Source organism: Aythya fuligula, chromosome 8 (genome assembly GCF_009819795.1).
Source record: "Aythya fuligula isolate bAytFul2 chromosome 8, bAytFul2.pri, whole genome shotgun sequence".
Classification (NCBI taxonomy): domain Eukaryota; kingdom Metazoa; phylum Chordata; class Aves; order Anseriformes; family Anatidae; genus Aythya; species Aythya fuligula.
Window position 1 is genome coordinate 15,306,026 of NC_045566.1, and position 22,891 is coordinate 15,328,916.

Genomic DNA, 22,891 nt, shown 5'->3' on the forward strand with positions numbered 1-22,891 from the left:
TGGAACAGCCTGGTGGCTGCAAGCATTTCACACAGCTCAGTATTGTGTAATACACTACACGTTACACATGGTGCTAAATTACAGGAAAAAGAAAGGAAGAGAACCTAATTATTTCTAAATTCCTGCTTGTCTTAACAAAATGTGTGTCATCACCTTGGGTAGCTAGATCTCTACAGTAACAGATGGATAATGACTGATAAATAATATATAATAATTAATAACAAAGATAAGCAAATTATTATACAGCCAGTCCATGGGTGTTATCTTCCCCCAGTGAGACTGCAAAGTAGTTTTTGATAAACTGGCATTTACCTTGGACTAAAAGGACACACAAGAAATTATAGCACAAGACCTAACACATGGTAAATTCACAGACCAATTTACAACTCTACATACCCTACACTTACACACATTTCACTACTATCACGGACTGCTTTTTCTTTTCTTTTCTTTCCTTTTCTTTCCTTTTCTTTCCTTTTCTTTTCTTTTCCATGAATAATACAATTATTTATATCAGTAATACCAACTAAATCATCTGAATGTAATCAACCAATAGGATATACAATTATTGACCCACGTTTCCAGATCCATAGCAGAAGTTTTCCTAGAACAAACTAAACTAATATAGTTCAATCCAGCAAAATTCTGAGGCCTCAATAGCATTGCCTCTAACAAGAGTTAAAGCCAAATCTTGTAAAGTTTCTTTATTATTAAAATTAATGAAGTTAAAGGATTCAGCCAAACATTGTTATGTATGATGTTTTCAAAAACTGCACATAATTCAGGATGCTCTGGTTCTTGTTTTCTGACCTTTGTAGGCTGTTCTCCAGCTCTTTCAAGCTGATCTCATGGCGCTTTTCATTCTAAAGAAAAAAAGTAACACAACACAGTTTAGAAATAAAATACAAACCAAAATATTAATGTAATAGAATTACTACCTACATTTTATAAGCCTTAGTTACTCAAACTTCTCAGGGGCTCTGAAAACATAAGGTCCTCAAAAGGGCCTCAAGACATAGAAGATTTATGTTCAATCAGAACCAAAATGAACATATTTAAATAGGTTTATAATCCAAAAAAAAAAAAAAAAAAAAAAAAAAAAAGGCCTGGCAGTGTAGAAACTAAATTTGTGTCATAAGTGATTCCTAGCATGTTAACTCTATTATTGACTTAAGACTCGATTCGATAAAGCTGATTTTTCAAGGAAACATTAGTTACTGATCTCTGTTGTAACATGATTTTTGTTGCCTATGGTCCTTTATTTTAAAAAATAAAGCAAAAAAATGAACAAGAATTAAAAGACTAACTGCAGCACTACCTGCTCATTAGACCCATACCTGATGTACAGCTGAGATTGTTATATTTACACATATGTTACATATATTCAGGAGTTTCCTTTTACACCTATTACAGGTTTCAGATGCTAGTTGGTTAAAATAAGTTTTTAAAAAGTAATTATATTGAAACCTTCCAATTTAAATTCAGCTCTAGAAAAATAAACTATCTAGAATGATTAACTGAAAATAGTTACCTTTATAATCCTATTTTGTTTCCAGTTTCATTACAACAAGGTGAATAGAATCATTATTTTCTATAATGCATTGCTGGTTATACATGTATGTAAATGTAGTTATAAAACAAACAAAAAAACATGTATGTTCTGAATTAAGTTACAACAGTTCTTCTCAGACAAATACCTTTTGCATTTGTTTTTAACTGTAAAATGGAAACCATTTGAAAATCTTTTATTTTCACACAGAACGATCAGCAGGAGTATTCTGGCAAGTGACCTTTCTATTATCTAGGATTGGTGATTATTATCTATCTTCTTATTATCTAGGATTGGTGATTCTGAGAGTTTCTTTACCTCTAGTCATTGGTGTGAGCACTTAAAATTGAATAAGAAGCAAATAATGATTCAGAATTTAGAAATTGAAATATGCTGGTATTTTCATTCAAATTAGCAAATATATTAGCAAATAGCTTGAAGTAGAGCCATGTGCTAGAGATCCAATTTTGCATCCAATTTTTGCAGAGAGAAATAAATAGGGATCCAATCTCAAGTACACTCAGACATCAGAAAAGGAATAACAGTGTACGTAACAGTAACTTTGCCTTGTAAGTGCTGGCATTGACCCTTTCCATATTGTTTCTTTTCCTTGTACCCTGGTATTATATTAAAGATGACCAGAACAGTTCTATGATAATAAAGGTACACACTATGCTGTACATTTTCAGGTTCTTTAAAATTAGGGCTCCAGGGCTTTAAAATTAGTTAAGGATTCCCAAATTACACTTGATTTCATAACAAGAATAGAAAATATAAAGTTGAAATACACTGTTTCTACATCACCATACACATACTCTACTACCAAAAACTCCTAAAATCCAAAGCAAACTGGGATCACTGAACATAGGTGATAAGGGATAGGATTCAATAAAGAGGTGGTTTTTTTTTAAATCTCTTTCAGGTGAACTACATTCTCACTGTTGTGTGTCCCCCCCTCCTTCCCCCCCCAAAAAAAAAAAAACAAAGCTATGAATGCCTAGTCTTAATACACCTCCTTAGGATGAGGAACTTCATTTCTTTCTTAAAATTAAAGCAAAGATATTGTGGTAATTTGCTGGCTCAATATGATTAAATTTTATACCCCAATTCAACCTGAGTGTTCTTCTGGGACGGAAGGCAAGAAAATTTTCCTAATCTTCTACTTAATTTTAGCATAGTAAGAGATTACTATGAAAAAATATATATTTGAAATAATAATTTTAAATGTCTGACTTTGTTTTAACAACACTTTTATCTTTGGGCAAATGCAGACATTAAGTTACCCTTGATGCAGATAAAAATTAAGCATATCAAACACGGAACTACATCTCTGATGCTGTATATGAATCCTGAATAGAATTTGCATTTAGGTTGGCTTAAGATTTTAGTCTTGAAAGCTTTAAGTCAGAATACATAATATTGTTTCTGAGAGTCTAGGAGTGTATCTTTTAGTATCTTTTAGTGCCTTTTTACCACCATTTATATTTATTTTAAATAGCTTTGTACTTTATTATCACTGATTGCTGGACAAATATTTAACTGTAGTAAAACTTTGGTTGAAGAAATGATATACCACTGCCAGTGTAGGGAATTCAGGTGTGGCTGTCATTTTATTAAGAGACAATGAAAAGAGATTTCTAAGATTCATTAAAACATTTTTAATGAATCTTAGAATATTCCAACCCAACACTTTTTTTGGTTTTCAGATAGTATTACCCATCCAAAATACCTATTCAGCAGAGCCACAGTTTAAGAAGATAAGTATCTGTATATCAAACACTAGGCATTTAGAAGGCTGAAACTTTGAAAAACAAAACAAAACATCTCTTCTGTTACTAATTACATTTATGTGCAACATCAGTATGCAACTGAAAGTTTTGCACAAATTCCAGTAAGATCAGATTCTTTTACCAACTCAGGGTGGAAAAAGGTACCACTACATGGTTATGAAACTGTTATTCTATTACTCAAATCTAGTTATGCTTACTGAAGATGATTAATCTGAGAGGGAAATTAAAATTTCAGTCTTTTTTTTTTTTTGATATTGGCTTCCTGGGGAAACTGGATTGCATAAGAGACGTAAACTCAATGCTATTCCAGTTATTAAGATAGGCTAAACATCTGTTGAGTTTATTAGAAATGTAAATATACAAAGTATATTGTTAAGTTGAATTAATTTGCTGTTTCCTAAAATGCTTATCAATTCTATTAAAATAGTGGTTTTCAGTAAAAAAAACTTTATGGAAACAATGATGTCGTATGTAATTTCTTAAGTCATAAACAGTATTGTTTACTCACATGGTGAAATCTGCAGAGAAGTTGTTTTTTCTCTTCTTGCCACTCTCTCAGCTCAGATTCAAGGAGTAGTATTTTTGTCTGAAGGGGTTGTTCTGTGTATGACAGTTTTTCAAATTCTTCAGCTACCTATTATAGTACGAGATAGAACATATTTACATTTACTTGCAGTTAAAGCCCAAACCAAACTATTCTCTTGTACCTTTGCGTTAACAGCTCTATTTCCCATTCCATTACCTAACACTTCAGCTATTTCCCATGCACAGAAACTACAAAAAACCTGGGAAGTACTCTGGCTGAATTTGAATAAAGTTTCAATTTGGAAAAAAAATAAAATAATAATAATAATAATAATAATAATATATATATATATATACACACACACAAGTAACTAATAGTAACTAATTTGTAAGTGTACCCCAACTTGTTATTTTTTTCAGAACCAGATCTATATCCTCAGACAGTACTGAGAAATAGTATTGAGATAGTGTGTTTTTCAACATAGAATCACTGAGGTTGGAAAAGACTTCTAAGATCATCAAGTCCAACAGTCAATATGAATAAGCCGAGATGGAAATTACAACCTCATGCCTATTTTCTGATTAAACTAATATAATACACTGCAATCTAAATTCCTACATTTCCTCTGCCATACTGTTCGCATCCTTTGTGTAAACAAAAAATCTCTACTTAAAGGGTGCAAATTCTTCCTCTAAAATTAGAGAGACTTTAGCACCAAAGTTCTTGTGGACTGCAAAATTAATTGTGGAGGGCAGAATTAAGATTCTTTTCAGAAACCTCCTGCACTCTGTGAGATTTAAGTACATGTAGTTAAAGCACTTTGATTTGTCCCAAAAATGATGGTGAAATGTTGGTTCACTGAACTTTGTCATTAATTTCAATACGATTTGTATTCCAGAAAGAAGTTGAATTGCATGATTCATATTTAAACAGCCAGAATTCCAAGTAAATTTTAACAATTATATGCAAATAATCTTTTCCCATCTTTTATTCCCTTGTTTTTAACATCATATGAAAGTAGAAAATAGTAAACAAAGCTAAGAGGTGCACTAAATCAATACCATTTTTCTCCCTTCCTCCAAAGCAGATTCCAGTTGTCTTGTTAAATCATAATACTCTGCAATTTTCTCTTCAAGCTGCAATTTACTGCACTGAAGACTCTCATCTTCTTTTTTAAGCTGATAAGCAAGTTCTTCATTTTGAAATTCTATCTTGTCTAATTTCCTTTAGGCAAAAGAGATTAATGTATTATAATTCATTACAGCAAACCAGTAAAGAAATTATTTAGTCAGATTTTTTTTATTTTTATTTTTTAAAGAATTACCTCTTAAGATCTTCATATTTCTTCTGAATATTAAAGTTTTCTACTTCCAAGGAATGACTGTCTATGGAATTTATGTTGTCTTCCTCCTGTGAAAATGACAATTCCTTTCTAGTTGAAGAGACTTATATGCAGGATATTATAAAGTAAAGTAAACCTGCCTATTAAAATCCAGTCAAATTATTTAACTTCAATTTCAAGCACATCCTATCTTATACTCATGTAAGAACTATCATATATTTGAAACAAATAAAAATGCAGTCAAAGTAGCAGACTAAAACTTCATGTGATCACTTAAGACTGATAACCTGCTATGTAACAAAGTGAAATCCTAACAAAACCCATATGCTGCCCATGCAGCGTTGTGTATTGAGAGCTGGCCAGGTCTATCTCCTTGTGAATTTTAACTCTTAAGCTTTAAATCCCAGCAAGAATAAATTCCCTCACTCTATAGTCACAGAAACCATAAAAAAAATAAATATATATACACACACACACGCACACACACAGTTACCTGTGAAGAACAGGGTAGCACTAACAAAGGATTTCAGAAAGTGGTAAATATTTATAATCAAAAAAGATAATCAAGTTCATGAAAAGAGGTATATCACTAGCAGGACATGGAAAAAAAGAAATAAGAAGCCAAACTGTTTTACCCCTACCCATCATCCAGATTGACAGATTTTTGTTTTCTTTTAAATCCCATAACAGTAGCAGTGGGATTTTTGCTCCTGCTATCAACCATCAGCTTCAGATCAGCAGTAAATGGCCATATCATCATTCTGCTGGCACCGCAATATAACACAACCTCCATCATTCACTGGACTGCCTCAAGCAGTTCCATTCACTAACTTGAGCTAACCTGGCTGAATTTGCTGACATTAATTATATAGGCTGCTCTACTAGCAGATTGGGGGTAGAAGAAACCTTCAGCATAGGGGTAGTAAGTTGATTATCTTAAAAATATAATTTATGGCTATTTCTCTGTATGAATATTGTCTGGTTTATAAAAGAGTCATTAAAAACAAAATGAATGTGGTATTAAATTACTCCACAAGATACAGATAATACTTAGATTTGACCATTTATTTCCAGGGAAGAATCCTGAAAGATTTCTCATAACTATGCAAAAGGTTCAAGAATATACTTATTTAGAAAATAGAAAATCTGAAAGTAAAGACAAGTAAGTAGGATTTCTTGTCACATACTGAACCCATATAAGTACTTCTGGCAACAGTTTCTGAGCTTTTGATTTATGAAGCAAACAAAGGAAACAGCTTAACAAGCACATGCACTAATAGAGGGGGGGAAAAGTATTCCAGAGACTTTCACATTTTTTTGATTTATCTTTAAAAAATCGCTGTGTTCTAGGCACCTGAACCTGTAGCTCCCTAGGATTTTTGCCTTTCTGTGCACTGATCCTTTCCTAGTACATAAGCTTTTCTTGAAATCCTTGCAGCTTTTCCTCAGCTGTATTCAGTGTGTCACAAACATGTCCTAAATCCTTTAACTCAGCCTCTGTTTTGTCCTTCACCTGCATAATATCACAGTAAAAAATCTTAAGCGTGAAACCATAAATTAAGCGTTATAAAACATAATAGCTTTCCATGCAAGTAGTAAATCTGAAATTCTACACAGGTTGCATAATGCCATCTATTTTATAAAAACCCAACAAAGTTACAAGTTCATGACTGGGGAAGTTTCTGTCTCTGACTACATGTCATTAAAGACTCTGTAACACTGATAATGAACATTTACAAAATTATGCAAGTGTTAGCAGCTGATCATGCAACACCTAAATTTTTATTTTATTTTTATCATAATATATGTTGGAAGATGGCATGCAAACATACTAAACAGCTTATAGGAAAAATTCTGGCCATACAAGTATTGCAGTGTTTGAAAAGCAGGCAACAACTAGTGCCATCTAAAGCTGCGTACAATGCTGCACAAATATTATTTATGGGATCAGAAAATATTTTTCTCCATCCTACAGCTGAATCATGGAAAAATTAAGTTAGTATGAAATAGAATGAACATTAGAGATGCTCCTCTGTGAGGACTAATTCAATTCTCTAAAACCATGTCATTGCAAGACTTGTCCCTGCCCCAACTTTATTGCTTGAAAAGAAAATGTATTGTGATAAACAGTGGAACTCAGGAAAGTGATTTTCCTACCATGTGTTCCAGCATTCAGCTCCACCTGCTGAAAAAAATTAAATCTCATCTCTGTATGGGTTCTCTTTTAACTACTATTTAAAATGAAGTTATTCCCTACACAACTTTCACAGATGTTCTGTCATGAGATCTAGTTTTTAAATCAACAAAATTGTATTTTTAACAGTGAAAAAATGAATTCTAAAATAGCAGCCCAAGCCTATAGTCATTTGTCTAAGAACCTTTTCCTACTTGTTTGCAATTATACATGTATAATATGCAAAACACATCCACTCGCAAGTAACAGTCAGTACAACATTCAATGCATTTAAGTACAATTTTGTAGATGGAAAAAGGAAGACAGCCAGTACCTTGATACTACTACAGTAAGTGGATCGCTAACATATGAAGGATCAAAGTCCTGCACAATTGTTTGGGAGCATGCTGTAATACTCCAAAACTTACCTCATCTCTCTCTAAACATTTGTTTTCTGTTATTCTTTTGTTTTAATTTAGGACTGTTTCATATCTGGATTTCAATCCTTCTACTTCCATTTATAATTTTTGTACCAACAACACAATATATTTATACCCATATACTTTATTATTTTTTAAATCCAGAAAAGATAGAATTATTTGTATTGCTTCTGTCATTCCTATATTACAACAGCATTATAACCACCATGACAACAAATGTTTTGTTACAAATAAAAGCTTTATAATTTCCTCAAAACTACTTATAGATTTAAATCCTATATTTGAATGTTTCAATATGCTAGTCACCTGAATTTTACACTGTTCAGCAAGGTTTTCCTGTAACTTTGCCTTTTCTTGCAGATCTAACATCTCATTTTCAAAGGAACTGGTACTGTTTTCCAATGTAACAAGGGAAACCTTGATTAAAACATGGAAAAAAGCATTACAGTGCTGTTAAAATAACACAATATACAATATGATATTACTATCAAGTGACCTGCAGACATTAAAAGGAGTGGCAACTATTTATCCCATCAAACAAAAACATTAGTCCACAGTTCTTTTATCAGCTTTAAGACTATTTACTTGGGAACATAAATACACTATAGAATCTGGAAACTTAAATTGAAATTAGTAATCAAGGTGAACTTAATTCTTATGTTTGCAAAACCTTATTTTTAATTTAAATAAAATTTCCAGGTAAACAATTTTGTAGCTATTGACAGTAAAATAAATGGCATCCTGGTTAAACAGGATGATTAGAAAATCCTGTTCCTAACTTGATATCTACTATCCAGTAGATAAATTTTAAATGCCTCATTTCACTTGCTCTAAAAGAATGGGTGGCAAAATTATTCTACAAGTGTGGTATCTCTAGACAGAAGGGCAGAAGGGCAAAAGTGAACTAATATATGTTGTTTTTTGTGTTTTTTTTTTTTTTTTTTTAATATATCAGAAATACAGAGCCATTCCTCAGTAATTTACAACCATCTCACCTTTAATTTTTCATTTTCAAGATAAATCTTTTCATTTTCAGAGTTAACAGGATTTAGCTTTCCAAGAATTTCCTCATTAGAGTTTCTTCTGTATTCCTTTTTTCTTGTCAGGTCTTCCAAAAGGCTTGTGACCTGCCTTGTTAGATAGGCAAGAACTTCTGCATAAGATATTTCCAAAATTCTCACTATGCAAATTAAACTGTACCTTAAGATACATTTCTTTATTGTTTTTATTTATTACAAGAAAACAGGAAAAAAAAAAAAAAGAGAGAAAAGGAAAATGGAAAATATGTTTAAATGTCTTAAAGATCTTAAGAAAGCAGTATCTATTGAAATAAGTTATTTTCCAAAAGAGATGTGATCCATCAAGGAAGTGGACGTATGGCATATTCTGTATGTACATTGACTGGATAGTTTGAATAAGATTGGACAGTTTTGCCTTGCTTTTCCAAGGCAGAGTAAGCTGTTCAAATGTGTATTTGAGAGGAACCATCCACTAGTGTCGTGAGACGTTAATGCAACCAGAACAATTTTGCTACTCCTTTGTCCAGAGCAGAAACTGGAAGCCTAAGTAAGAAGCTTCTATGCTGCAGCAGATGCAAGGGTTGATTCAAGCTGTTGAATCAGTTATTAAATGATTCTGACGAAGCAGAATAGTAGTCACTAGCAAACTCAGACTGTTAGCAAGAATGCCAGAGAAATAACATATTCCTTACTTCCACAGGAGAATGAATTTTAAAAAAGTAATAATTCTAGTTGCATTTCACATTTGTTCTAGTTTCCTAGTATAAAACTCTGCTCAAAAATTTACAATATCGACACATGAACTTGCTTACATTATCAACACTAATACACAACTAAATATCAAGTTTACAGAAACTATAAAATCAACAATCAACAGTTTAACTTACTTCTTAAGGTCTTCTGTTTGAATTTCTAACATTGTCTTTTCTTCTACTATTCTATCATGCTGATTTTTCCAGACATCAGAAGCTGAGAGTATTTCAGACAACTTGACTTCCTACATGAATCACATATCATGTAACAGAAGGGTGTCATAAAGAATGCCACCTCATTCTACAAAAACCACAAGAGCTATTTAATATAAGCTGGCACTACTGGAACTCCCTAGTACAGAACAACATTAATTTTGTCTTTTTGTCTCAAAACAAACAAAAAACCCTATCCCCATTTAAAGTTGCTTTCAAGGCAGAGAGATAGTTAAACACCGGTGCTTTATATCAACTTCAGAATATACCAGCATTTAAGATGAAAGTATTTCCTTAAAACAAAAATATTTCTCCAATACATCCCTACTATATATAAATTACATTAGTAACAAAATAAAATTCTGCCAAAACATTTAAAGAATTTAAAAAACAATAGCATGATAAGAAATGCAATGTTATATAAAGTCCTTGAGAGAAGTATGGATCATTAACCAACACATGTTATCTTGAAAGTATGTCTTCTATGGGCAAAGAAAACAATAGTATGACTGCAAAACATCACAAGTTTAGGAATTAGACAAATGCCACTCCTCAGTACTACTACTATTACTGTCTTCTCACAGAGATCAAAGAAAACAAAAAAACTATAACCATCTCCAGGTATACTAACTGGAAAAATACATCTTTAATACTGACGTATCCAGAATGATGGCAACGCACACAAGAGTATGAAAACACATGCTTATTTGGAAATCCAAATAGGTCAATAAAGATCTCAGCACAGTTTTGATCCACTTAGCCTTTTTGAAAAATTACATGCAGTACAGATATAAGGGACACGGAAGAATCCAAGGAACAATATGGATTAAGGAAGTTGTGTTTGGATTTTGAAAAAGTCCAGAGCAAGCAGCTTAGAAATAGAAAGCTAACTATCCCTATGGGATGCCCTAAACTGATAAAGATTTCAACCCCCAATTGAACTGCCAGCTACTGTACCATACTTCTGAGAATAGTCAGTGCATCTCCACAAAGGTCTAACAGAAAGATCAGAAAAAGTGTAATTGAAGCTGATCAGACTCCTCTCATTTACTACAGTTTGGAGCATACAACCTCATGGCTTAAGACATTCACTAATTTTTTAACAAAGAAAGGCTGTGAATACACTAATAGTTTGCAGGTCACTTATAGCAAATTTTTCCTTAACTGAAGAACAAAAAATAAGAGATGCAAACATAGCATGAACAACCAACTTTCCCATTTTCCAAAGGTAAAAGTCTCCCAAATCTTCAGTTTAAAAGAACACAGTGCAACATTACTCACAGTATAGTCACTTACATGTTCTCTTATTCTGGAGGTTAAGTTTTTCACAGTTTCTTCAAAATGCGCAGCTTTTCGTTTCTGGGATGTGATTGCTTTTCTCAGACCAGTCTTCTCTTGCTCACTTGTTTCCCTTAAGGCTAATATCTGATGCTTGTATTCTCCAACTTGAAGATTGTACTCTGCTATTTTCTTTTCTAGAGTCTGCAGCATAATTAAACATCATATCTTTTCAAATTCTGTACCTTACAAATCAGCTTGTGAGATATCATAATGAGGAACATCAACTGAAATATTGATCTGTTTCCATTAATGTCTCTGTATCTTGTAGTTGACACAAGGAGCTAGCCAAGGTGTGTACAGAAGTAGGCAAGAGAAAATACATGTTGGGAATCTCATTACGAAGATGAGCAAGAGAAAAGGTTGAGGAGGAATAGAAACAGAAACAAACAGGAGTAGTGGGACAGACACCAATCTAACCATTGGCTGTGCTCTTGGCAATGAATGTAAAATTTCAATGTAGATGATGTGGCACAGCCACTGAACCCATTTATTGGATGGAAAATAAATGTGGTTATGTCATTCTTTTAATTCTATAAAGACTATCACCTTAATAATGTGATACATACTGATGTGCTAGCAGTCAGTGCTCTGAACCTAAAGTCAGCATGTTCATAACTAGGACTGGAGATAAGTAACACTGCATATGAAATTTGAAAACAAAAGTTAAGATCTTGAATCTTGAATTTGTGTTGTTTTTTTTTTTTTTTTTTTTGGGTTGTTTTTGTTTGTTTGTTTTGTTTTGTTTAATTTTTGTTTGTTTCTTTTGTTGTTCCTTCTGTTTTAAATCAAGCTAGGAAAAGCCAAGGTCTATGATATGTTCTATTATTAGATGGCAATATACTATTTTCTTGCAAGATCTCTGACTTTTCCCCCATGCATATAATGGCACCACTCTATTAATGAAACAAAATTGCATAGTAAGTAATTTTTTTAAAAAATCTAGCATTTTATATGTGATGAAGACTATCAAAGACAGTTTCAACATATAATTAAAACTGGCTATGACAAAGCTTAAACTAATGTAGGACATCACACATTGTATGGACAATTTGTGACTCTCATTTCCCCTTGTTTGATTTCACAGCCTTCATGTATTTTTCATCCATTTAATTACATTATCAAATACACATGATTCAACTGAGATTAAATCTGGGTTCTACAACTATAATGATATAATCCTTTCTATTGTTGTTAATGTTTCTGACTAACCAGAAATGTCTGATGAACAGAGTTTACTAATCCCACCTGATCTGGGAAACTGACCTCTCTAACTTCCTGACATCTATATTTTTCATCTACATATAAGCTTTCTATTTAAATATGAATAGAAAAGGAGACCAAACATTAAAACACTGTATGATGACATACAACAGAAGTCATATTGGACTCTGCTTCAAGAATCTCAGACACATTATTTTTAAGTCACTATAATTTATTGAAAATATAAACAAGCTAGCAGTAGACAATTAGTTTCATAAAGACACATGCAAGTTCCATTCATATTACTTATTATTCTTCTGGCAATGTCAGTAGCCTACCAGTGTAATTTTTTCCCCTCAAGTCATTGATAAACAACCCAATTGTAAGAATGGTTAGAAACATGCATTTAACATCTAATATTTAACTTGTGATCTACTTGAATGAGACCACAGTGACACACCATTTACCTAGGAACTATGCTACTTTGCCAGCCTTATTCATGACACTATTTACCAATTGCTATGATGTGCACATAATATGCACAGGAGAGAATATCTCTCAGTAAAGGTGCTGCTAACAGCCCCAAAACTTACCCACAATCAACGCAAAATCTATGTAACTTGCAACGTGAAAGATGGCCTCAGCTTACTTGGACTTAACAAGATAAAAGTACAACTTCTAAAAATGAAATGATTAAAAAAAAAAAAAAAAAGGATATTCAGGAAATGTTTTTCAAATATAGGTGCTTAGAGTGTATTTAATAAACAAACACATGACCTGTGGGAAAAATGACTTCAACAAACAGCAAATAAACATTCTATATACAGGCTTCCTTAAAGCTGATAAAAGCAAACAACTGTTATCCCCCGTTATAACCGCAGGGGGTCACAATCACACTAAAAATAGGTGTTTTGAGTATTTTTCAGTGGCTGAGGTAAATTTAAAGGGAGAATTAATTTCATAAGCAGTCCCAAACTCTTGTCTAGATGCTAACAAGATGATCACCCGCTAGCAACCGACTTCAGCACTTTTTGAAAAGCAAACAAATGAAACCTTTACATAAGGATCTAAAGAAAATACAGTTATATATCAAGTTCATTATTCAAGGATCATTTAAGGAAAATATTGTAATTTTAATAACTACACTAGGCAGAACAAGAAAGCAATTTTTATTCAGAAGAAAATACGAGGTACTTATATAGACATAAATGTAAGTGGCTTTTTTTTTTTTTCTTTCCATTGAGTTGCTATAGGTTCATTAACCAGCTCAAATGATACAACTTGTATGGGGGTGCATACTATTAAAAAAAAGCCTTGTTTCCAAAACAGTATATTATTAATTTACAAGCTTTCCTCATTTATACCTACATTTTTTGCAAGCTTCAAATACTAAAATTAGAGACTGCTTATAACTCCAGCCCCTGGCACGTGAACTTTCCCTTACCTAACTTTTCCACTAACTGCTGTAAATACCTAAATCTTCCTTTTGCTTGTTTTAATTTTTATTTTGAAAAAAGCAGAAAACATTTTATCTATCTTAAACAAAATGAGATTAGACCCAAACATTTTTCTCTTAGTCAGCATTAAGAGCTTTATTGAGTCTTCCACAGTTTATAGAAAGAAACAGGTGTGTTTCGCACCTGTGTTTCATCTTAAACAGCTTACAAAAACAGACTCATTCTGAGGACTTGTCTCTTTCTTTCTATTTATTATATGGAAACTGCTTCAGGATAGATATCATTCTCTCAGATAATAAAATTAGGAGAGTGTAAATACTTTTATGTGTGCTTAACTTTTCTTTAGTGGAGTGGTTTTTTTATTTTCTCAATGTGGACAAGTTGAGAAAATAAGAAAAAAAAGTAAATTTGCAATTAAAATAATACAATCAGACAGACTGTGCAAAATATAAATGTTCTTTTTTGTTGTTGTTGTTTCAGAATTTTCTTTTACCAAGGGTTTATTTCAAATGATACCAGAAATAAATAAAAAAATATATTTGATTTGATAATATATCAATGTATATTAAAAAAAAAAAAAGTTGAAATCAAAGCAATACCTAAAAAAGATATAACTCTCAGTTGTGATTTAAACTCTGACTATAGTAGGGCTCTCTTAATTTACATATAAACTTAAACACAAGTAAAAATATGTTACCTGTATTTTCAGTTTTAATTCCTCATTTTCCACTCCTTTTCTTTGAATCTGACACTGCAGGTGAGCTTCTACTGTGCTTGCCGATCCTGACATGCGGTCTTCTTTCAGTACATTGATCTAATAAAGAGAAATAAACACAACTGAAAAGGAACAAGGGGATAGCATAGATAGATAATCTTTTATACTTTCAGATACTGGGCCCCCCAAACTGTTCAGTATCAGGCAGAGTTCTAGTCAGGGCATGGTATGCTGTGTAGACTCCATCTATGCTGAGGTTTGCTGTCATTATGATCTTCAGAATTTTTATAGGACTTTCTTAGAAGTAAACAACCCTATTCAGCATTTATTCTCTTAAGCAAAAGGATGTTTCTATGAAAACATGGTGCTTCACTTTCAGATAAATAAAAGGACATGCCAGCATCTTTGCCAAGTGAGGAAGTATTGTTCACTTGGCACGATGTGGTATGGGACATCCCTTTGATCTGTATGTTTTATTTGCAATCACTCCATTTCCTTTTTTTTTTTTTTTTTTTGCTAAGAAATGCTTAAGCCTGTATCCAATTGAATACATTTAACCTTTATTATACTATATAGCTAATTTTGGAAGCAAGGGATGGATACTAAACAAAAACAAACAAACAAACCTCCTAGGGTGTTCTGTTGCTTTTGAGGCAATACATTACAATGAAGCGATAATGTGCAGGCAGTCCTAGTGGATTGGAACTCCAAGTTGTGTTTAGGGAACCTAGAACCTGCAGAATGCTTTCTCCAAGTCTGCATAACGCTAGTGGGGAAAATTGTGTTGAGAAAATGCTGAGTTCTGCGAGGTAATTCTCTTGGTTGAGAGAAAAAAAATAATGGAGAAAAGCCATGGATTTCAATAAACCCTAAGGAGCTACAAAAATCAAAGTACACCTTAAAGATTTAACTGGGACTACTCTATAATTCTGGGCCACCCTGCACTACATACATGTTAAGTGCAATTCAGGTATAAGAGTACTGTAAAACAGATTGCTAAACTGTGTATAAACCACACTGATCTTGAAATTGTTATCATATCCTTGTATTGTCCATAGACAATTCTTTTAATCTTGTTTCTCCACCTTCCTTTGCCTGGTTCAGAGAAGCAATGAGGTCTTTCCAGCCTTTGATGGTATCAGATCTGCTGTCTACACCACCCTTCCTTATTTGTTGAGTCCCAAAGGGCCATGGATACTAACTGTGAAAGTATCAGTTTAGTTTATTCTGTATTACTTCACTGTAAAAGTTTGTTCCAGAATTTCTGCAAAGGAGAAGCCACAAAGGGGTCCAAAGCCATTAGTCTGGATTTATGACCCTCCAGGAACTGCGGGGCAATAGTGTTAAGGATAATCTATACTCTTAAATAGGTGTGGATACGGTCTTGAAGATTTGAATATATGTTCATATAGAAATGCCTTTCAGACTTCCTTTTTAATAATCTTTTGAAATAATTGCTCTTATCAAAACTTTAAATTTGTAAATAAAAATTTAGTACATTGGAAGAAAACATTTATTTCAAAATAATTGGTCACTCACTTTTTTAAACTGAAGCATGAATGAAAGTTCTTTGACACGTTTCTCCCTTTCAAGTATTTTTTTCCTGAGATTCTTCATGGGGAAAAAAATAACAAAAATTACTTTTCTATTTCTACACAAAAATGCAGCAGTAATGTACACTGATAAGTATTTCAGTTGTAAAAATAACTGAGATTCCATTTTGTGATGATACACCACAAATACCTCAACTATGTACCTGAAAACATCTGATGAAGTTTAATATTTACTCTGACTGTATAGATCATAATAGGCACTAGGTTGATTAATTTCACTAAGATTTATTTTGAAACATTTGCCACAATTTCCTCCAAATCAATTTGTTCTTAATATTTTCTTGTTTTATTGCTACACAGAGAAAAAACGTTGCTTAAAAACAAACATACAAAAACCAACACAATAGGCAGTAAGAAAAGTGATGGGGGGAGAAGAGGAGGGCAAGAGAAGCAAAGATGAATAGACAGAGCAGAAATTTAGGCTTCTGTCCAAAGATCTTAGAAAACAAAAAGCTAACACAACATAACCGTAGGCCTAATAAGCATTTGTGAACAAAATCCAACTAACACATTTTTTGAGTGGAGACCTCTTTTATTTTAGCTCTTAGTTCAGTATTTATCAGATTGCCTGATCAAATAAAGAACAGCTTTAAAATATAAAAGATTGTGGTTTTTTAGTATTTTATTATTGGTTGGGTTGCTTGGAAATCATGGACTCTCAGCTGCATTTCTGGTTATTCACTGTTTAACTTTGGACAAATTACATAGGGTATCTTGAGGGTTTCAGGTGATCAGATTGCAGACTACTCCTGAAAGTGGCAGTTCTGCTATTCTCTTTTCCCAAGCTACACAGGGCTACCTTTACCATGGGAAAAACTCAAGTGAAAGGTCGGGAATGCAGCTGGGAGCATAACAAGTAAAATTAACACTCTTGACAGCAGTGGAGTTTGATTTCCACAGGCAGACTGTAAAATTGCAGGATCACAGCCTTCAGTGCTTTAAATTTCCTCATCTGTTACATTAGGCTAACACTTTATTCTAGTCTTAGCAAGAAAATATTAGTGTTCTTAAGCAGGACACCTAGAGTGACATATCTCTTTGCATTCTCTCTTCAGAATTTGGATATGCTTAATCCTTTCATTAAAAAATTGGAAGTTACTTATGGAAGCATTAGTTTCCATAAGTAGTCCACCTCCATCTCCCCAAAAAAGGTAATAATAAATACTTTTTTTTCATTCATGAAAAATTTTGTCTGAATTAAATATTTGAATCTTAGGGTTCTTGTTATTAGTATATTTCTTAATGTTGGTAAATGACAATAAAGGAAATGGAATCAGGGGGGTTTAAATGCTTCTTCCTTTTGCTTCAAAGCTGTGTTACTCAATCGTCACGGCTACCTAGGTACCGTCAATTTGTATCAGAACCAATTTATAAAGTGGTTTTTTTTTTTTTTTTTTTTTTTTTTGGTGGGAACAAGAAAGAAAAAAGTTAAAGTTCACTATTTTACCTGCCTATTCATGTCAGAAGAAAAGACAAGTTGAAAGACTATTGCATGAAGCGGAGCCAGTATGTAATCTTATGGCAGTATTTATTTCATTTGCAGTAACTGTAATGATTACTCTGAATCTACTCTACATAAAAAAAAATTAAAAAAAATAAAAAATAAAAAAAAGACAATGTGCAACGCATTCAACCCTGTAACAGAAGGAATACTAAAATGCACTGCATATCCTAAAATATGCAATAATATAGTGGTAGTTGTTCAGTGTTGCTAATTAATAGTCTGTATCAGTATAGTTCCTAAGTCCATCTTGCCACTTTAACACAAAATTGGATGATACTACAACATAACCATTTCTAGGTGTACAAAGTAGAACAGAAAAAGGCAGAAATTTCAATTTACTTACAGCATTTCGGATTTCATTTTCACTTAACTTCTGTATCAAAGTGTCAATATTTTTGCTGCTTAACTGTAAGATGAAAGCAGGAAATATTAACAAATTACTTCAGATTATAAATGATTCTGCATTTTTCAATGGCTTTGAATTTCCTACACATAATTTGATATGTTTTTATTTTAGTGAGAAGGAGTCTAAATACTTTAAATATTTAAATCTTATTTGAATGCGTGGTCGAATAGTAAAAGCAGATAAGCAAACCATAATATTACATAATATTACTAACATTACATGTTAAAGGCTTCTAGGAACTTCATTTAGGTATGAGAATGTGAAAATTGAAAAGGAAAACAAAGGCTGGGAAATCACAAAAAACAACCTATGTTAACTATTACTAAAAATCCGAAAGAATTAATTATAACATTGTCAATTAGATGTTTACTTTAAAGTATCAGTTTTGGAGGGGGGCTAACTTTCAATCTGAAAACAAACAAACAAAACCACATAAATAATCTGGTGGGATTTTCATATTGTAAATCATGAACATTTTAATTTCACCGGTGAGGGGATGAACCTACTGTCTCCAAGAAAAAAACGGTGAGTCAGCATCTTATGCAATCAAACCTAAACTCTGAACAACAATAAAATAATAATCAGCACCATGGAATGTCCTGGAGCATGGATGTAGCAGCTATTTAATTATTAGCCACAGCACAGTGACAATCAAATTAAGTTAAGCTTGGCATTCAAGTACCTGCTGTGCTAGCTCTGTAAACTGTATTGTGCAGGAACTACCTGTGCCCAACAAGCTCCTGCATCCTACCTGCCCAGTCACCTGAGTAAGAATCTGTGTCTTTAATCTTTCTGCATTCCCACTATTTTAAAGCATTTCCCTTTGCCTCCATAGTCCAGGTATTCAGAACCTGTCTTGCACATGATCTCTGGCTCCCACAAGTTTGATTACTTGAAATAATCTTACATGGTCATGTTCTCTTGTTTGAAGTGAAAGCCATAACAATCTTTTTGTGGTTTTGAGTGTTTCTAATTCCTCTACCAGGAAATCCTCTTGTGTACCAGTAATTGTCATCTCTGATACAGAACGTTTACAAACCTATTAAAACATCATAAACAAGAAGATATTATAGATGATTTACAGTATTTCCTCAAACATATATTATTAATATTCAAATTTGGCTTTAAAATACAGTCACTAAAAATTAATAAATGTTTGCAACTACACAGTAAACTAAAAGAAAAAATGCTACCTCAGTAGTGTTTAAACTGTGTATGAGGCATACAGATTCATCTTCCAACCTAACAGAAATATGGTATGCTTATCAACTTTATTTTTTCTTTCTGATAAATGTTCCAGATCTCACTTTAAAGGAGTAAATCCAGTCAGACTAGCTACAAGGAAAACAAAACAAAAACAAGTGGAAACTTTGTCATCAAAAGCTTTACTGGAAATCCATGCAAAGGAGTCATCCTATCCTTATCTGCTCATAATTATACAGAATGTTTCATGTTAATGTTCTTGGGAAAAGTTCAAATGGAACTCTGGGATGACAGTTTAAAGAGAGAAATTACTTAAAAAAATTGAAAAAAAAATCCCCACTATAGTCAGGCTGTATTAATTTGTGAATGTAAGAAAAAAAATGCAGGATTTTAAAGAATATCTGTAAAGAAGGTTTTTCACTGCATGCAAAATCAACAACATAAAGATAACAAATGCATTTATCTTAATTAGTGAGCAAATAGTACCTCTCTTGTAAAAGAACTAGCAATGCTTGTAACATTCACCATCCATTTATGGCCCTCCAGGTTCAGGTTATACCTAACACAGGTTAAAATTGGAAAACTCACACCTCTCTGTGCTCTTTTGAGAAGTCTTTCATATGGCCTCTGTAAATGTGGCAAGCATTTCATAGATTAAAAACTTAAGCTTTTCTAAATTAATAATTCTACAGACATTGATAGAGATGAGATTAAAACAATAATTTATTTTGAATGTGGCATTTAGAATGCATACAAACTTTTGACTAAAATATACTCACATTTTCTATTCTACTAATAACATCTTTAAAAGTTGGCACGAAGTCCTCTGCTGAATTAATTTCCATGTCTATTTTAAAAACCTCCTGTAAAGCACCATTTTCACAAGGGGCATTTTCCTTCTGCCTGACCACATGCAAAATAATAAATGCAAATTGACTTATCTTAATAAGTAAGTAAATAAGCAAGACACATAAGTCTAGTTCATACAGAATTCTACAACTGATTTTTTTTAACATGCATAGTAAAGTTGATATGGTATGCACCTCATACTTTGGCTTCTCTACATCACTGTTTTCAAATACATATTTGAAATTATTTACTTTGTACTTACTACTCAAAAGAGCATTTGCCCCCTGCTGACAGATATTTTATGTTAAAGGTGAAAATTTCAAAATAAAGTATCTTGCACTGAAATCATATATTAGAAAATTCTAATAAAATACCCTCCTAACAGTGACCGGTTTATGGTTTTCATTCATTTGCAGTATTGCAATATTTCAACTGAAAATGCAGTGCCTCTGTAACCAAAAAAAATAAAATTAGTCTTTCTTCAGAAGGGCCTAATGTATCGGGTTTATGTGGTAGGGCCTGGTAGCAGAGGTTGGTTGCAGGGGTGACTTCTGTGAGCAGAGCCCAGCAGCTGCCCCATGTCAGATCAGAGCCAGCTCCAAAAGGGATCCGCTGCTGGCCAGAATTGAATTGGGAGGTGACACTGGTTGGGCATCTGAGAGCAAATTCAAGAAAAGGGAAGGGGAAAAAAACAACAACAAAAAAAAAAAAACCTGCTATGCAGCAGCAGCTGGTAGAGAGGAGTAAGAACCAGCCCTGCAGCCCCCAAGGTCAGTGCAGAAGGACAGGAGGTGCTCCAGGCACGCAGCAGCAGTTCCCCTGTGACCTGTGGAGAGGCCCCAGGTGGAGCAGGCTGTCCCCCTGCAGCCCATGGAGAAGATCTCCACACTGCAGCCTGTGCAGGAGCCCCTGGTGGAGTAGGGGATCTGGGGGGAGCTGCTGCCCATGGAGAACCCACGTTGGAACAGTTTGCTCCTGACAGATTGACCCCATGGTAAGGACCCATACTGGAGCAGTTCTTGAAGGCCTGCTGCCTGTGGGCAGCCCATGCGGGCTCAGTTCAGGAAGGATGGCATCCCATGGAAGGGACATGGAGCTGGGGCAGAGAGGGACCGTGAAGAAGCAGCAGAGAGGAAGCATTAGGGACTGACTGCAGCCCTCATTTCCCTGCACCACTTTGGGGGAGGATGTAGAAGAGGGTGGATTGGTGGAGATGTGTTTTTACTTTGCTTTTAGTTTCTAACTGTTCTAATCTGCTAGTGATAGGTAATGAATTATATTAATCTCCCTATGCTGAGTCTGTTTTGCTTGTGACGATCTCCCCATCCTTTTCTCAACCCTGGAGCCCTCTCCATTGTATTTTCTCCCCCTTCTCCTTCAAGGAGGGGGTGTGAGAGAGCAGCTGTAGTGGAGTTTAGCTGCCCATCAGGATAACACCACCACACCTACACAAAAAAAAGAATATCCTTACACCAATCTATGCCAGCTCTCTATTTAGGCCTTCACAGGCCAATACTTACAGACCTAATGTACTCATAAGCTTCAAATGCTTAAGTAGCTTATAAATACGTTCCTTATATCTTAACATTTTACCATTTATCTTTGCCTGAAGCACACCTTCTTGATGCATTTTCATTCAAGCTTTGTTGTAGGTGATTTTTTCGTGACCTTTTTTTAAGCAGTGGTGACAGTTCTGTAATCTTGATCCAGTATTTATCAGGACATGGACCCCAACTCTGCTTCCAAATTTCCTCCTGTGTAGGCTCTGCAAGCTTATAAACAATGCACTCAGTTAGTTTAATCCATTCCTGACTATGATGCATCAGAATTGCTACCACAGAGTAAGTAAATTGTAAACATGAATGGTCATTTTATGACCCCAGAGTAATTAGTCAGAAAATTAAAGGGAATTTTTCAGTAGACTTCCAAGAACTGGGAGTGACTGGTCCTGAATTAATAATACCATTTTCCATTACTTCCATGGTTGTCTTTCTAACAGTTTGTCTATTCAACTACTTCCTCTGTAATGATCAATAAAAAGCCTCATGCTGTAGCCTTGCAGCTAGCTCTCTGAAAACCTAAAGATCAAAAATAATATATTTAAAATTAAAAAATATATATATTCAGAATAAATAGCCATCTGTTATCCTGCAAGAAGAAAAGGTTATGACTTATGAAGGAGAACTAAGAAAGTCAGCAATGAAAGGTCACGTTTAGCCCTTTGAATTCCTTCCAACTTTGCAGGAACTACTTTTGTGCATGGGACATAACAAAACAACAACAACAACAACAACAACACTTTTTCAAGTATGTCTAACAAAGAAAATGATAAGATTAAGTGTTAAAGACCTGCATAAGAAAATTATATTTGCATTGGCACTGTGTCTTACACATATTCTTACCTGGTGTTCAAGACGGTCATACTCTTTGCTGAGATCAGTAAAGTATTTTCCGCTTTGGATGGCATTTTTAGTTCTATAATAATCGTCTTTATACAACTGAATCAGTGAACAGAGTTTTCCTGCTTCTCCAGATGTAATTGGCAGCACACACATTTTTCCCTGAAATATATTCATAATCATGTACTGTTTAGTATCACTGCCTATTAGAACACTCACCTTCCCAGTTCAAGGCATATCAACATAAAACAAGTCAGCTCTTCAGGCAAATTATTTAAAAGGAGTTTTAAAGATCAAAGAAATCTCACTTTCATTTATTGTTTTCAATAAGCGTACAATCCTGTGATACCATAGGATGTACCCTCAAACTGACAACTTGCAAAACACACCTTACCTGTGA

At 33.7% G+C, this 22,891-nt stretch overlaps 1 protein-coding gene across 1 annotated transcript; it reads right to left on the reverse strand.

Annotated features, from left to right (window-relative positions):
• Positions 1 to 734: 734 nt before the first annotated feature.
• On the reverse strand, positions 735 to 22,647 carry ODF2L (outer dense fiber of sperm tails 2 like). Its single transcript, XM_032192254.1, is given in 17 exon segments — positions 735 to 863; positions 3,848 to 3,973; positions 4,927 to 5,089; positions 5,190 to 5,275; positions 6,562 to 6,720; positions 7,809 to 7,909; positions 8,123 to 8,237; positions 8,816 to 8,951; positions 9,727 to 9,836; positions 11,101 to 11,286; positions 14,500 to 14,616; positions 16,057 to 16,128; positions 17,978 to 18,040; positions 18,948 to 19,079; positions 20,023 to 20,146; positions 21,686 to 21,864; positions 22,495 to 22,647. Coding segments are annotated over 17 exon segments (2,151 nt in total).
• Between the last annotated feature and the right edge of the window lie 244 nt (positions 22,648 to 22,891).